Raw genomic sequence first — 17,005 nt, 5'->3', positions numbered from 1 at the left:
GAAACTTGGGCGATGATGTGCTGGCGAGCTGGCCACCGTTCCACCCAAGCTCTCTCTCTCTCCAGATAGATGGCGCCCCTCGCAAACTGCAAGCGTGATGGCAAAATATGCGGGAGGCAGGGCGAATACGACGTGACGAATCGCACTCAATTTATGTATGCCGACATGTATGGCAAAAGCTTCCCCTATTACGAGTTTGACTAGCAGGTATGACATGCACGCTCACGCATCAGTACGAACTGATCGGCTCGCCTCTCTGTATGTACGGGCGAACACCTGCCACCCACACACACCCACCATGTGCGATGAGCCAACACGACCATTGATGATGATCTTCTCGGACTCTCGATTCATTGTGCATCCATCACGCTGGGCTTTTGCATTCGAGGCTCGTAGTGCCTGCCAGTCTATTTTTGCATTAATTCCTCCCTGCTTCCCTTCCCGCCCTTCCCATTTCGGTTTGAGAGGTGGTGGAGCAAGGGGGGTGCCAGCGTCGCCTAGCCCCTTGCGAAACTCGATACTTGTGCTGGGATGCTGCTATTCTTATTGTCATGCCCATTATCCTCCACTGCAAACAAGCTACTGTGCTGACTGCACTGTCCCCCTCTATCCATCCCCCTTTGCTGCTGCTGCCTGCCTCGGGCCCAGCCCAGCCTTTCAGTTTTGTTTTGAATTGGATCTGACAAGCTTGCAGCAAATGTCAGATGGCAGGCTTGGTATCTTTGCTTCTGGTTCTACCCTATGCGATCGAATCCACCTCCTTCTCCTCGGGCAATAGCGGTCAGTTTGACGATGAACATGTTGCATTCGGCCTAGGGAGGTAGCAATCCCATCCTTGATTTTCCTTGGTCAAAGATGCATGCCCCAGAAGCGCATGCCCGCCCGTATGTACAATAGGTAGATTGAAAAAGTCGCCATCCTCCCCCCAACTTGCAAGCCACATCCATTTTGGCGCGGCCGGAGTGCCCAGTGTCCTCGCGCCCGCGCCCGCTCGCTAGGATGGGCTTGCTTGCGGCTTGCTGCTTTGCTTTTTCGTCCGCAATCTTTGCCTCTGGCCTATCAGAGGGCGGCCCGTCGTCCCATGCAGGTACCGGTCGGTCCTTCGAACGCCCACGACGCCAAACCGGACGCCAGTGTGCAGCCCTAGATAAGTAGGGAGACGAAGCAGCAGCCGTGGCCGTGTACGTACATAGGGAACTCAAAGTGATGACGATATCCTTCTCCATCCGTAGGCCATCCCGGGTGGGCCTCGCACTATTTGGCCCAATTTACCTACCGGCTGCATCTCCGGGATCAGGAAGACTTTTTTTTCTTTCTTTCTTTTCCTTCTGTTCACGCCATGTTCTTTTCAGTTCTCCCAATGGCCCCCCATGCACGCCCCTGTTTTTGCTGGCTGCTGCTTACTGTCGCTCATCTTCCCCCCATGCACATCTAGCCTGTCTCGGAATAGCCCAATATCATGCATGCATTCTTAAACGAAGATAAAGGGCATTTCGAGGCCGGCCATTCGACAGTAATAGTCCGACAGCTAACAGCGGTGGCATACCCAGCCGGCTCTACCGGGCCCTAGCAGTTGGCAATCGCTTGTCGCTTGCCTTGCCAGCACTTCGTACGTGAGTAGCCTCGTAGCTTAGTGGTGGGCTTTTAGCAGCAAGCAGTCCACAAGTCGTCCAAGGCAGCCTGGCAGCAAAGTCCACTTCGGGTGCTAAGGCCAGTGCCTATTGAATCTGGAATGAAGCTTTCACCACAGTGGTGATCGGTCGGGAAATGGCTGATTGCGGCGGAACCTATGCAACCTTCCGTCGGCCTGTGCTGGCTGGTTCTTCTCCAGAGTTCGAGATGGGTTTCAAATTAGAGACTCCCCCCACCGACCAGGTGTACTGACCAGGTCATTTCCATCCTACGAACACCCGTCACCCGTCGAGCCGTGACCTGCACTGTCAAGCTTTCGATCCTGGCAGCCTGGCCTGGCCTGGCCTGGCCGGGCAGAAGCGAGGGAGGGAGTACCTACCATTTCATTTTGATCAACCACTCGTGAGTAAACCGTTCCGGTCTTCCAAGGGGCTTCCATTGTTTCGAACGCCAGGATTGGATGATGGGTAGAATAAATCGGATCGTATTAGTGGTGCTAGAGCCTAGAAGGTGGCAGATCTGATCGTCAAAGCTTGTTATGCAGCGCATTCACGATCGGATATAATGCCATGTATGCGTGTACGCACTAGGAGAAAGAGAGAGGGTGATGTGCATTGCATGATTCGTCAGAGACAATTGATTGCGTGCCCCCAAGCGGCGAACGACTCTGACTCTTTGCTGAAACGTCGTCGTCGCCATAATAATTTTTATTTTGGTTTTATTATGGCATCCTACTTCCTCTGACAATGCTTGTGCTGCTGCTGGGTGGCTGGCGGTCCCAAGGTGCTATTAGGCGTTACCAGCAACCAGCTGGGGAGAAACTACGGTCTCAGCCGAAACCTTGCTCAAGCGTCGGTTGCCATTGCTACTAATAGATCGTCTCTTTATTGAAGCTTATTCGCGTCGCCAACTTTGTCTTTTAGCACTGATGCGTAGGATGACGGTCCAAGGGTACATACAGCCAGACACATACATGTACATGTCAACCTACCCAAGCGGTCGAAGCGCATTCAGCTATCCCGCGTGTGTTGCGTCCCTTAACGTTGTCTGCTGCCTACCTCACGCATGCTGAAGTCTGAAAGTGAACATATTTGGACTTGGACGCATCACTGGGCATACAAGATGATGTGTAATAATATATATGTAATTGCAAAGGGAACGCGCTAATGCGATCGGCAAGTCTTCTTCCTCCCGGTATTGTCGCACACGTATCAAATCCACTTATCCCGGGATTTGTCAACGCGTGCGGGCGGGCGGGCCGCCGATCAGGGGATCGTCTTCGCAGCTGAAGACTCTCGGGGCCCTTTCGGGCTGAACGCCTTGATAATGATCATCATTGTCGGGGAGGGTCTTTATGTAATGCATTACGCGGGTGGTTCGCCGAAGACCCAATAATGTAGGCCGGCCGCGATTCAGTCAACGTCCGGCTTGCACACCCTACGTGCACCTGTAAGCCATTATCGTCACGAGACAGAGTCTCCCCGCGTGGAAGGGTGGTATGGATGCGGCGCTTTCATGTGCTTGCCACCTTGCTTCGCGTCAAATCCTTCTGGGTGTTCTCCAGCTTGCGGCTCATGGCTTCCTATCAACGAGTAGACTTGGTTAATAAAAGCTCGCCAGATTCCGCCTCGTCACGATGACTATTTTGATGAGGATGTGATGTGTGATATACCCTTAGCTTATGCTATCTGAGTCCCATACGTTAATGCAGTGGGAGTAGGCTAGGAGTAGGCCTTGTTTCTAATCTGATGGTCGGAATTAGCCACATAGATATTCAAGGACATATCTCCAACCGGTAATAGTTGGTCCAAGGCAATAGACCTGTAATAGGATTCCTAGATTCGTGTGATCACTTGGACAGCAATGACAGCCGTACGTGTGGCTGACCAATGGCGATGTCTCTTACCTTCATATGCCCGAGAGTTGCCTAAGTATTCAGAACGTATCATAGCAACGGCCCCTGAATAGCAGAAATATAGTCCTGTTCACGGACAGAGTCGCTCTTAACCACGACATCACATTCACTCGTAGTAGGCCACCCCGTCTTCTTCGCAACAGCCCTCAGTTCTTCTTCCTTTTCTTTTCTCTGAAGGACGATGTCCTTTCCCACCGCCGGCGTGTCTGCATCAGAGGAGCCGCAGGAGTTGGAGGACCACGACCTACTACCGCCGATGGTCCCACTGAACATGACGAAGCCAATGTTCTTGTTCTTGTCTGCAAACGCGTGAACCATCTCCTGGGCGAAGACGCCCTCGTCTAGGATCGGAGTCCTCACCGACACCAGCCTCAGGTGCGGAAACCGCGCCTCATCGCAGGCTTCGAGCAAGGGGCGGATAAGGGTACGCCTGAGCACTGCGTCTGCTATGTAATCATCACCGCCGCCGCCATAGCCATAGTCATTCCGATGCCTCTTCGCCAGGGCATAGTCGTTAAAAACGTGCAGCTTCCGCAACGAGGGGCATGGAAGGAGTTCCTCGATCCTCCCAGGACTGTCCATCCGACCGAGCCCGGAAGACGGCCCGAACAGCGTGGACATATCGATGTAGAGAGTCTCCAGTCTCTTCAGCCGCGGCAAACCGGCCAGCGGAATCATGGGCTCCATATTGCGGTCCGGCAGCGAGGTCTCGAACATGACGTGCAGTTCCTGCAGGGTGCCAGCACAGCTCGCGAGCGCCACCTCGGCCCAGAATCCCATCCGGGCAGTGTACTGGAAGCAAAGGGATCTGAGGTCGGGGCAGCTTCGACAAAGACGGTACAAGTCCTTGCCCTCGTCTTCACGTGAACTGGGACGCACGATGGAGAGGCGCGTGAGTGGGAGATTCATGTCGGCTTGCCATGGATACAGACTGCGCCCCATATTGAGTGTTCTCAAGCTGGGGACAACACCGACCAGGGCGGCGTCGAGGCTGTTATACTCGCTGTAGTCCACAATGGGATACATCTCTAGTGTATGCAGCTTCGAAAGCACCCCTTATCGTCTTAGGATGGGATCGGTCATGGCAGACTCCAGATTCTTCCGGGGCAATGATCCGTCACCGGGATGGTTTTGAAACCACGTGGAGCCGACGGCAACGTGTTTGAGATTATTCAGAAGGCACATCAGTATGCCGAAGACAACATGCTCTGAAGGAAACTCTGGACCACCCGCATTTCCCTTTGAATACGAAGACCACTTCCAAGTTCCATGGTGTGGATCGCCTGTGAACTGTTGAGAACCGCCGAAGAGTTGAAAGATACGACAGTCCAGGTCGGTACCCTGGTGACTGCTTCTAATATCCCTCCATAGGCTAGGATATTCAAGAACACGAGTATGATCTCGACATTGATCCGTGTCATCCACGAACACGAGACACTTGACATGCGTTCGAAGCAAAGGGTGTCCGATCAGGGTTCTAAGAAACAGCAACAAACATCTCATGTCCCCAATGACCACATTTTGGTATAAGCGACGGGTAGCTAGTTGACGCATACGCCGAGAGGACCTACACACATTTTGGAGCGCGAAGATGTCATTCTGACGCTGTTGCCAGAAGACTTTGAACTTGTCCTTCGGCTTGAGCCCAGTATCCGTTGACACCGACGGGATTTCAAGGGGATCGTAGGCAAGAACGGGCGGTACATCAGGAGCAAGATGACTTAATATGTCTCCCAGGATCTCATTGGGTAGAATAAGGAGACCAATCGAGGTGTTTAGAGCCATACTGGATAGACATGACTGCTATAGGGGTAAATCGCATGTCGCCTGTGAGATACAACCATGGTGATTTATATCAAGCAACACGCATTATGGACAACGCAAAGTTATCTTCTCTCTAGGCCGGGGGACGCAATCAGACACCGGATCAGGATGCAAGTCACGAGGAGTGGGACAAAGGGTTTGATCGCGAGTGTTGGTAGCATCTTCAAGTCCATTGAGGTGCTTCCAACACGTGCAAAGACGTGTTTGTCTACAGAGGCACTACATGCATCACTTTAGTGCATGGCAAAGTGAAATAATTCAAGGCGCTCCATTCGTCGCGATGCTATGCGTCTATATAGATAGAAAGACATCAACCAAGAAAATGATTAACGGCAAGAAAGCATGTAATTGATCGTTGGTCTGATGCCAACTGACTGGCAAAGGTGGTGATCAATTGCGGTGGTTTTGGTGCACGGCCGGGTAAGCTCCGGCTAAGCTTTGATGGTAGGTTATTAGTTCTAATTGCAGCAATTTTCTATCGGAGGGTCATGGTATGAAGAATCTGTCTCTTGCCTTTTACCAGAAACAGCCACGTACCAGGCCACGACCTCCATTCTCTAATCTTTGGAACCTTCTCTCTACAAATGTAGATCGATTTTCTTTTGATGCTTTGATTCTCTTTTTGCTTTTTTATTTTCTATTTGAGCCCTCCAGGGGGCGTCTATCGCCTGTCAAACAGGCTGCTTTTGGGGGCGTTCGAACCCTCGACCTCTGCGCTTCTGCAGCAGGGCCCGACCGGTGTTGGCAGTTGGGGCCTTGGAATCTTGGATGCACAGCCCACCTTGGCCAACCTAGCACCACGCTTTTTTGCTGCGTCATCGCGGGGCAGACAGGCAGGGCGGGCGCTCGAATGTTCAGCCTGCCTTGCAAGAGGGAGTCACTTTAGGTAGCAACCAGAGACCAGCGCAAATAGACAAAATCCATATTCGACCTCTCCTTCTTTTCCGGCTGTTACTGTCGCTTCGTACGGCTTCGCTGATCGTTCCACCACCTTGCACTTTCTTTGACATATCCGCCCATCATGACCTCGTACCAAAGCACACCACTTTTCGGAGGCGCACTGGTCTGCGACCTGCCAGCCAACTTCGCCGATGTCAGGTAAGGAGCCGCCTCTCCCCCCTCCTCCGTGCGCCGAAAGCGCCAGTGTATTGCGACGCCATTACTTTCTTCTATTGGACTCTATCAACCAGCCGAAAACGACGGGACAAGAAAGCGCATGGAGGAAACATACCTAGCTAGCATAAGGCTAACGCGGTCGCTCAACACAGCAACTTGCGCCAGGTGCCCGACAACCAGGAAGTCTGGATCGACCGCGATGGCTTCACCAGTCTGGTCTTCGAGATCGACGAGCGCGTCGGCGAGAAGGGCAACGGCCCCGAGATCGACGGTCGCGCCATGACGACCCACCTCGAAGAGATTGTCGGCGACGACATCGACCGCACCAAGGTCTGGAACACGACCCCTACGCTCTTCTCCAAGCTCGAGTAAGTTTCTCTGCCTTCTTCGTCTCCCTCCCCCATATGCCTACCTACCCTCAACTGCTTGCTAATCATCGCTCTCCCCCTGTAACAGTGAAGAGATCCCCGCCTACACCCTGATCGCGACCATCTCGCCCAAGCAGGCGCCCGCCGCCGCCAGCGGCTCCTCGTCCGAGAAGAACTCGCCCGACTTCACCGCCATCATCCTGACGCTCGTGCGCCTCGAGCGCGAGAAGACCGACCTGCTCATCACCATCAACGTGCCCCACATCCGCGGCGAGTACAACGAGGAGGACGTCGACCTGGAGCTGGGCCGCCAGGGCAAGCTCATCGGCGACGCCGTCGACTACGCCGCGAAGATCTGGGAGACTTTCAAGGTTAAGGACTGGAACCTGTTCAACGAGGTTTAGAAGGGGTGCGCGATGCGCAATAGCCGCGGTCAGGGCAATCTGGACCAGGAAGAAAAAATCGATATGAAGATATGGGATGGTGCTAAATCTGGATTCATGTCACCACGGGAGGAAGGGCAGCAACTAAGGGGCCAACAAGTAAGAGCTGGATAGGGAGTTTGGGGGAAAGATCTGGTCTAGGAATGATGCTGAAGGGGCATCTAGCTGGCGCGGACCGGACCGCGCGATATGCAGGAGAAATCCGGCGTCGTGACCGGATATTGTCGAAAACAGGCTCTACTGGGGAACCATGATGAGATTACGAATACCACAGGGCATACTGTGTTCCTGAAATGAATCGAACTTTTTTTTTTTCTCTCTTTCGAGACAGGATTTTGTCCCTCTCCAGTAACGTTCAACCGAAACTCCTGCTTTGAGAGTGTCTATCATGAAGTATCCGTGTGTTTTGGTTTTGTGCGTGAACGCTGTTCGGCAAAAGCCATGACTTGCCTGGCCCTGACGAAGATACAGGCCGGTATGCTTTCATCCGCTATGTTGATATTCGACAGGTCTTCTCGTCCCCGTTTGTAACTGGCCTTGCCAGTACTTTGGCAGTTACGAATATTCACTGGGGATAAGTAGCCGTAGCTGTAGGCTTATTCGCCTCTGGCAAAGTCCGTACTCGACCCAACTCGTCAGCTGCGTGTCGGATGAAGAACAGTACCCATCGGTTTCAGGACATCTATCCCAAGAAACATGATATACAGGCCAGGCAAGTAAGAACGAGACGGGCTGCTTCCTTCCTCATCAATGAAGGATTTACCCAGTCCTCACGAACCTCTGGCGCGTATTTTTCAACAACCACGCCATCCTACAAGTTTGATACGCCTATTCGGACAGGTACCTCTTCCATCTTCATGCTCAACATGCAATGAATTGCGGTCTTCTTCTTATCGTCGAAGATCTCATTTCATTATTCTCTCTTCAGTTCAAGACAACCGAGGTTCGCTTGCATACGCGGCTGTTTGACTTGAAGCTCACTCACTGGTAAGCCGCGCAACTGAAGTGAGTATGATCTGCATTCAAAGTGTCTACTGGATCAACATAATTAACCAGTGATACAGCAGTCGTCCTCGCCATGCCGTCCAAGATCGAGGATGAAGATCGAGCAACCACCCTCAAGGGTTGGTCTGTCCAAATCCCTCCGCTATTTTCGAGCCCAGATCCTATCACGATCACTGCACGCTGGAGGTGTCAAACAAAGTGGAACGCTTTCGTCGAGAGCGGCAGCAAGTCGTCAAAGCCACGCGGCTGGCGCTCAGTTGACACCGCGCTGACCAAAGAGGAAACATCCCCTCCCCGCGGCGGAGATACAAACTCCTACAAACTCGTTGGGTTTGTGTGCCCCAGATTGGAAGTCGATGTCGCTAGTGGAAACGCAAACAGCATGGGCAGCAACACCGCCAATAACAACGAGAGTGAGATGCCGGCGACGGCCGACGAATTCGGGCTGGTCGTAACTGCCTTGAACAATGTTCAAGCACGTCAGTTTCAGGTCTACTTGTTGCTGGACATGCAAGATGGGCTCTGCACGCCTTACGTATGCAATCCGCAATCTGTATTCTATTTGCCGCGGTTCCGTATTAAGATTGCCGAAACTTCACACTCCTGGCGGGTTAGTCAAGAGAGAAGTAGTCGCACTTGGCTTAAACCAGCATATCCCGATGACGACTCTGACGACGACTCTGACGACGACTCCGAAGACGAAGATGAAGATATGCGCGATTGCGGCGAGTGTGGCCTAGAATCATGGCCTAATTACTCGAGGGCAGCTCACTTTGGAAACGCTGACTCGGGAAAAGCTGATTCCCCAGAGATATCGTATGGAGACACGCCACTTCTTGTGAGCGCTGCAGAGATACCAAACGAAAACAAGTCTATCTCTATGGATATCGGAGACAAGCCAGACGAAGAGATGGCCCCCGCGAGGGTGCGCTTTGAAGAATCGTCAGATGACGATTCGTCTCTCTTCGTAAGTTCCGGAGAGTCATCGGACGAAGGAGAAGACGAAGACCCCGTTAAAAGTCTCGGAGGGCCGACAGAAGAAGCAAAAGTACAGAAATCAAAGCTTAATGATACTGGCGATACCAAGCCTGGCCCACCATCCTTCTCCAGCCTCACAGATCAGTTGAGCCAGATGACCGCCTTCTGCGAGACCAGCGAGGATATTCAGCCCATCGACCGTACGCTCCGACTGGATCTGGGTTGGGTCCAACAGAAGACAAGTCAAGAAAGGCCCGCCATGCGGAAATTCGTCGAGCTCAACAGAGAGTGGGAGGGGAACGACAGCTATGCCTTCTGCGTAGAGATATCGGCATGCGGCCAGCTGGAGAAGGCACCGCGCCTGAGAGAGGTAACTAGCATCCGAAGCGCCCTCGTCGCCCTGAAAGCCGAACTGGGCTTCCAGCTGGTGGAAAAGTTCTTCAAGATCACGATGGTTCTGCTCAAGGATGAGCAGACGAAGCCGATTCCTCAGGATGCAGTCAATTACGCCGTGCTTAAATCTCTGGAGCTATTGGCGGCGCTCCAACAAACTAACTGATCGCTGAATTGGCCTTTCAGTAGAGAACGATAAGCCGAGGGATTGTTATATGATTAGCGAGATAATACCATATTGCGGAGGTTGATATCGAATGGTCACCGATCTGCAGTGCAAGCTGACGGGCGGCATGCGAAGGCGCCCACGACTGAGACATGATTTCATATAATCAACTCATAGAATAGAGAATAATTTAGTTTCAAAGTCAATCAGAACTTATTCAGCGCGTCTGATAAGAATGAGATCCTACGCCGTTCATTCTGAGAATTTGGCATTTTGCAAGTGATAGCCCTTTAAGGAGATCGATCCGAGTCCAAAACCGACGCCCATTTGCTGGACAGCGACTTGCGCCCCATAATAATCTTTTTTTTCCCAGCTTCACCCAAACTCTCATCCCAAAAATCGCATACCACCTCTCACCTCACTCACCATAAAACACCACAACATCTACCTAAACCACTTGCTTTCACGACAAAGTTCCTCTAACTAGGTCAAGGATTATCGTATAATATAATAAAAATGGCCCCCAAGAACGAAGCCTCGCCCGAGTTCACCTCCTTCTACCTCCAGCAGGCCACCAAGGAGCTGGCCGAGGACCTGGACAAGGCGCGCACCGCCGACGACTTCAAGGGCGACGCCCTGCCCATGCTCATCCAGGCCCTGCAGCAAGGGACCGCCCTTTTCACGCCCGCGGAGCAGAAGCGCATCGCCCCGCCGCTGGCCAAAGAGGGCGACGCGAAGAAGGCCAGGACGGCGGCGGCGGATGCTGCGTCCGAGTCTGATGATGACGAAGACGACGACTCGTCAGACGCTACCAGCAGCAGCGGATCGTCAAGCAGTGATGAGGATGGGGACGAGGATGCGGAAGCGGCTGGCGCGAAAGACGGCAGCGACAGCAGCAGTGAGGACAGCAGTAGCAGTGACGACTGAGCGCTGCTTTGAGGATCCCGCAAAGATGCATGCCGTTCATGTGTCTGTCGCAAGGTGCTCAGCAAATTTCCTCGCTTCGCCCAGCGAGGCCTTCCCATAGCCAAACCGGAACCGGCGCTTTTCACCACATTAGGTCTATCAGATAACGATGACACGCTTTATTTCACCGCCCAGGCTTTATGCGGCCTTGCCTGGAGCAGTCGAAGCCACCAGCCAGCCAGCCGATTGCGGCCCAATTAACTTAAACCACTTTTCTCCTGGCCGGCTGGACAGGAAGACGCGTGGCCGCTGGGGAGGTAATCAAGTTTCTCTGATTAGGAGGACAACAGAAGCAGGACTGGAGGGAAAGATAGCTCAGCTGGTCACGATGACAGCCAGTCATCCATGCAGAAGAAAGCTTTTGACAAAGCTTAGGACAGGGTGTACGCTTCATAGAAGAAATCCTCACTGTCCCATCAATCGAGACTGCTGATGAAGAGCGGGGAGACGGCCGAGAGGAACGTGGCATGCACCGGATGGATACCCAAGGCACAGGCCGAGCTAGTTGACCTCTGAATACTTCGAGAGTTAAGCTGGAGATTATATACAATCAGATCGCCTACGATCGTGTCTTCCAGGGCCCTCGACCCGGCCCTGGTTAGCGATGACACTTGAGAGCATTCGCATTTCAAACAATGAGAGATAATTAATCCTACAACCCAACTGTTTCTATCGTCTTTGAACGATGTGCATTGTCAAGTGAATAATAAAAAGGAAAAGGTGTACCTATGAGAGTGTCCGTTAGGTATTGGGTACTGCTATTGTTTTCAATACCGTCAAGCCTAGCCATGCTCTACAGCGGACATGAGGGGCTGGATAAATATACAGTATCTGAGCCTCCTAGCCATATCACTAAATTGTTCAGCTTCGTATTCTGATTCGTGTTAGTCTTCATCATCATACACAAACAGGCAGCACGCCCCAGTCACGTCACCACGCATCGTTAAAAAGAGCAGAGTTATGGATGGGTTGTGTGCTAACACACCAACCGTCGCTGTCATGTTCACCGCCACGAGTATCATGTATCTAAATTCGAGGCAAAAATGGGCTTTTGGTACAAGAAGAGGCCCCTATGATCTCTACAAATCTTGCCCGCGTAGCAAGACGCGCTTTTTTCGCTTCCTCCGACGCAGGGACGGATTGGACTCCAGCGTCGTGAAGACCCGATCAACCCAGCGAGCGGATGATGTAAAAGAGAAGGTACGCCTTGGCACTCAGGACCTCCGATTTGGTGGCCAGCTCCACGCGATGGTCATTGAATGCGAACCACTAGAAGGGTTGTTAGCAAAAAGTACTCAATCAAAACAACATCACCGTATGGCGGACTAACCTGTTCTCCAACGCGACAATACGACACGTAATGACCTAACAATAGTTAGCTTAATGGTGCATGCTGATGCTGCGTTCGACTTAACCATACCTGTGTCAATCTCTCCTACATGGACCACTACACTCATGAGGTCGTACGTGCAAGACCGCCCGAGCTCGATCGTCTCCTTAATGTCGGCCGACCTGCCTCGTGTGGTATATGGCAGCATATTGACCGTCAAGGGGAAGTTCACAGGCGTGTCTATCTTCGCTGCCGACTTGTCGCGGCTCCCTTGTTTGAACTCAAACCTCTTTAAAAGACCAGTCAGTATGCATACCTCCATGGTATCGAATTGGCAGGATTAACTCTCACCTTTAGCTGGATCGACAACACGTTGGGGAGCAGCTTGATGCTGTTGTCTCTCCGTGCTTGCTGCATCGAATCACAGTTTCTGCATCGATACTCGCACTTGTCCGATTTGATGTATTCCTCATCGAGGCACTCTTGTAGGGACAGCGAGACACCCTTGCTCGCTTTCTTGCCACGCTTCTGAGCCAGGGTATCTAAGCCCAGACTCAAGTCCAGGAACGACTCTACTGCGTTAGTAACGCCACCACAGTTCTGGCAAGTCGTTGATCTCTGGAGCTTTCCGTAGAATGACTGGTGGATGACACAGTCGCAGCTGTGTTCACTGCCGTTTTCAGGCTTCTCCCCATCCCCATTTCGCTCATGGAGCTCCTCGGCTAGGAATTGGAAGAACTCATGGGCGTCTTGCTCCTTGGTGGTCACCAAGTTCTCGAAGGCCTTCTTCTCACTTATCCAGAAGCCAGACAGTATGCTGGACGCTGTGTAACCGTTGGTGTTCTCCAGGGCGTAGAACTCTTGGAACATGTCATCCATGGCGCAGCTCAGACAGTAGGACTGGCCGCAGCTGCCATTGGGATGGCCGTCGCCGAGATAGAAGTTCCTCAGCAACGGGTTGTGCAAGAAACTCTGAAGCACGACATTCTGGTAGCACGTCGCTCCGGCATTGTAGATGCCCCGCAAGCCGTCTGCTTTGCAAGAAGCCGGTGCGGTGTTGGTGGAGATGTATCTGGGATCGTCTTTAACAGAATCCGAGAACAGCTCCTCGTGTTTCCGTTTGCGACCTATCAACGTCAGCGCCAGCCAGAAAGCAGGGTGCGGGCCAACGAGCCATTGCACCGGCGTCGCAAGAGCACCAAGAGCATATGAAGCCCCGCGGTCGTAATACACTTACTCGAGAATGAACCAGTTCCTATCTTCCGCACTCTCAGCTCTTCGAGGGTGGGGTCCCAGACAAAGTCCTCGCAGAACTGGCAAAACAGGGAACCACTTCGCGAATCCACGTAGAAACGATGGCTCTTCTTGCTTCCGTGTTTCGCACGGTCTTCTTCAGTTACTATAGTGGAACATTGTAAACAGAGGTAGTTGGACGTAAGCGATGTCGCGACCACGTTATCCGGGCTCTTGGACGTCTGGGGAACGACAGGTGTGCTGTCGAATATGACCCGCAGCAGCATCTTGTAATACTGGATGGAGCTGTTCATCACATCGGGACTGTTGGAAAACAATATTTGAATATGTTCTAGGCATCCTGTCAGTGCTTCCCGTCCTTGTTCGATAATTGCGAGCGCTGGTACCTACCGCAGCCGAACAGAGGCGTACCGGGCGCCGCCGCCTTGATCTTGACATTCTTGGGTGACGCCGGGGTGGCTGGCCGAGCCGCCATCTTCACGGATGGCGCTCAGGGCCTTGTAGTATTTGGATTGGGTATGGAGCTGTGTTGGAAGAGTGCGTATGATGTCTGCGGACTAGCCGTCGGGTGCGCGAAGTAAAAGGGCTCGTTGTTGGCGGCAGGAGCAAGGTCGGTCCGGGATGGTCTTGCGAATCGACCGTCAAGTTGCGACACGGCACAGCACGGACTGGGTTGAAAGTCGCGGCAGATTGGTTGGAATGAATGCGGTTATGGTATTCGTGACTAGGAGGGTTGGAGTCTATTTGGAGGCGTACAATCCATGCCAGTAAAGGCCTGGAGTCACAAGAGATCGTATCTTGCTCGGTGGCGATTGTCGCGCGCGATTGAATCAGGAGTGATGCGATTTTGGTGCAAACGGAGAAGGCTCCCTGACTACGGGGATTGACGGATCGAGGGTTACTTGGGTCAGCACCAGGTAGGCAGCGAACGAACTCAAGGTGCCCTTGCAACAGGGGCGTCTTGGGTATGTGGCTAGTACGTGTGTAATTACGGAACTCCCATTGTGAGGACAGGATCAATATAGCTTCAGGAGGAACAATGCTTGGAAGCAGACAAGACGTATTCGGGCTGGTCGCAATGATTGTTCGTCATACCCAGGCAGCGTTCAATTGGCGATGTTTCGTCAGAAGCCGGAAATTCCCTTATCTACACCTGATTCACTGCCTTATCTGGACGCTAGGCGGATGATGCAAGGGTCCATCCCGTAATTCCTAGGGGCTTTAGCCGTGCCGGCCCCCAATGCCCCATCCCCTGAACCGATCATTCTACTATTAATAACCATCCCCAACAACCCCAAGCCGAGTATCCGTTATTGACTTGCCTGCTTTTGCTGATGCAGTGACAAGAGGTATAATTCTTTACTCATTGAAAGATTTTTCTAATTCTCCCATTTGAAGCAAGTCCTATCAGATTGAATAGGATGCACACTGCGAACTAGAGCTGCCACGCGCACAAGTGTTGCCCATCACCCCGACGCAGTAATACCATATGGGCCAGTGAGACCAACGCCATAGGTATTCGACCACTGCAGGTCGTATCCGACGACAAGTACTTACGTAAACACGGTGTAACTAGATAAATTTGCTATAATCACCAAAGTGATCACAGTGAAAATACAAAAGTGAAAAATATTAAACAGAATGAAACTGATTGGGGATTGGTAATTACATTCACTGGGAAAAGTTACAGGACAAGACAACAACATAGCGCATGACTTGACCAAAATCCTATGGCTTAGGTAAACTCTTCGCCCACCTGAATCTTGAAGTTGAAAACGTTTGGCTGAATCATGTCGGGTGTTTACCCCGGGTTGAAACAACAGCCCGGGAAACAACTTAGTCTTAAATATGAAAGATGTTTCCTCAGCAATGAGAGCGTCATATGTTAACCACTACACCTCATCGGACTTTCGATGCAACCGACAATGCCAAATGAAAGATCTAATAGTAATTGGTAATATATGTTTGAGTACATGTACTGATGGTATCTTCAACTCGTACAAAATGGTCACTGACGAGCCCAGCCAGCCGCGTGGGCCATGGGATTTGCATAGGCTCGCTAGGTTATACATATAAAGCTACCCTCACTTCGTCTACAATCCATCCGGGCCTTAATGAGGCAAGATGGGCTATATCCCGGACTCGCAGGGAAATCCCAACGCCATAATCGGATACAATTGCCTCGACAGACCACTAGCCAGCTCGAAACCAAGTAGAGATGGTTCACAAGTATCGTCCAAATCCAGTGAAAATTAGCACACCGAGCAAAGCTCCAGTAGTTGGGCATGGACGAAGAATGACCTCTATTCCCTTTGGTGCTCTAAACGTATCTGCCCTCATTACACGTTAGTCATTTAGACGCCTAGACCAAGCTTTCCTGTACCGGAATACTCCATGGAGAAGATAGCCCTGTGGTTCCAGCAGTGCCTGTATCGTGGCCCCTGAACCAGCAGAAACACCAGGGTTGTTCTAAATACCAAATCATGGAAAGGAGGAGGCAGTAAACAGATCCAGGGTTCCAGTCATAAACCTACAGACGTGACCACTGAAGCCCATGCAATCTGGAATCTTCGTCCGATTAGAAAGGCTGTAGTAAAAGCAGTTCTTTCAAGCTAGAGAAAATCATGTTGGCAAAATTTTATCCTTTATTTACCTATAAAATTCTCCTCCCGTTGGCTCATACATCGTCTGGGGAGGGGTGTAACCGTGATTTGGCTCGCGGGGGAGGGTTGAGAAGTCACTGTCCCAACATGGCCATCGCTCACCACCATCTCATACTTTTGGTTATTCACATTGTCAGGTTTTTCGTACAGGCATGGTCTACTTGCAACGACTGGTATATCCTAGGCAGTACATATACCTCACGAAACAGCGCATTAGAGCACAGTGAAACACCCATATATGCTATACTGCTGCTTTAAGCGTAGGTGCCGTCGTCAGTCAGGCATACATACGATATTTGCGAGTTCGTGGAAGTTGGTGTATATTGTAATGAGACATGAAGAGCGGCATATCGTCTTCCTGGAATTGAGTCGGCTGATTCATATCGTGTGGTAGTTGGCGGTGTGTAGTGTGGTATAGGTGCACTGTTAGAACTTGATAGGGAGCAAGTTGCTGCAGCATCATGACCCTCGCAAGTGGCAAGTCAAAATGTGTCGTTCGTGTCCGTTTTCTTGACTTCTAGGATTTGATATATAAATGCACCTTTTCTCCCCTGAGACCCATCGCACATCACGGAAGATAGCCGTGAGGGCACCCAACGAGGGACCTATTTCTTACGGCAAGGATCGACGCCGTCCCGGTTGATCTAAATGGTCTCAAGGTGCGTACCATCAAGATTTCGGCTCATCTAATATCTTTGCTACCCCAAATGCCATCCCAAGAGCGAAGATGTCGCAATTGTTTCACCCAGCAACACGAGTGCGAATGAACCTCGGCTTGTGGCTGGAGAGCCAATGAACGCCGTGCTTAGGTCTCCGACCCCCACTTCGTGGCGTCCATATCAACCAAGCGCAGCTCGGCATGTTATCAGTCTGACATCCTCGCTCAACAGCTCTTACATATAAAGAGACCGGTTGGCAACGGATATTTCATGGAATGTTGTCGTTTTACATA

General features: G+C 51.7%; 6 protein-coding genes across 6 annotated transcripts; 2 read left to right on the top strand and 4 right to left on the bottom strand.

The window, feature by feature from the left end:
* Positions 1-3,577: 3,577 nt before the first annotated feature.
* PG985_015050 (uncharacterized protein) lies at positions 3,578-4,573 on the bottom strand (the record flags this gene model as incomplete). Its single annotated transcript, XM_066834816.1, has 1 exon — positions 3,578-4,573. The coding sequence occupies one exon, from the start codon at positions 4,571-4,573 to the stop codon at positions 3,578-3,580; it is 996 nt and encodes a 331-aa protein (XP_066677426.1).
* Positions 4,574-4,603: 30 nt separating this feature from the next.
* PG985_015049 (uncharacterized protein) lies at positions 4,604-5,332 on the bottom strand (the record flags this gene model as incomplete). Its single annotated transcript, XM_066834815.1, has 1 exon — positions 4,604-5,332. The coding sequence occupies one exon, from the start codon at positions 5,330-5,332 to the stop codon at positions 4,604-4,606; it is 729 nt and encodes a 242-aa protein (XP_066677425.1).
* A 1,060-nt stretch (positions 5,333-6,392) lies between these two features.
* PG985_015048 (Mog1p/PsbP-like protein) lies at positions 6,393-7,259 on the top strand (the record flags this gene model as incomplete). Its single annotated transcript, XM_066834814.1, has 3 exons — positions 6,393-6,469; positions 6,640-6,855; positions 6,944-7,259. 3 exons carry the CDS (start codon positions 6,393-6,395, stop codon positions 7,257-7,259), a joined length of 609 nt encoding a protein of 202 aa, XP_066677424.1.
* A 2,101-nt stretch (positions 7,260-9,360) lies between these two features.
* Positions 9,361-9,994, bottom strand: PG985_015047 (uncharacterized protein; the record flags this gene model as incomplete). Its single annotated transcript, XM_066834813.1, has 2 exons — positions 9,361-9,769; positions 9,909-9,994. The coding sequence occupies 2 exons, from the start codon at positions 9,992-9,994 to the stop codon at positions 9,361-9,363; spliced, it is 495 nt and encodes a 164-aa protein (XP_066677423.1).
* Positions 9,995-10,356: 362 nt separating this feature from the next.
* Positions 10,357-10,767, top strand: PG985_015046 (uncharacterized protein; the record flags this gene model as incomplete). The annotated part of the gene is made up of 1 exon (XM_066834812.1): positions 10,357-10,767. One exon carries the CDS (start codon positions 10,357-10,359, stop codon positions 10,765-10,767), a length of 411 nt encoding a protein of 136 aa, XP_066677422.1.
* Positions 10,768-11,973: 1,206 nt separating this feature from the next.
* Positions 11,974-13,865, bottom strand: PG985_015045 (uncharacterized protein; the record flags this gene model as incomplete). Its single annotated transcript, XM_066834811.1, has 6 exons — positions 11,974-12,075; positions 12,137-12,171; positions 12,227-12,425; positions 12,488-13,263; positions 13,374-13,721; positions 13,781-13,865. 6 exons carry the CDS (start codon positions 13,863-13,865, stop codon positions 11,974-11,976), a joined length of 1,545 nt encoding a protein of 514 aa, XP_066677421.1.
* Between the last annotated feature and the right edge of the window lie 3,140 nt (positions 13,866-17,005).

Source organism: Apiospora marii (genome assembly GCF_038362585.1).
Source record: "Apiospora marii strain CBS 49790 chromosome Unknown utg000012l_segment0_segment0, whole genome shotgun sequence".
NCBI classification, from domain to species: Eukaryota; Fungi; Ascomycota; class Sordariomycetes; order Amphisphaeriales; family Apiosporaceae; genus Apiospora; species Apiospora marii.
Note: the sequence above shows the minus strand (reverse complement) of the source record. Positions and strands in the feature narration are given on the sequence as shown.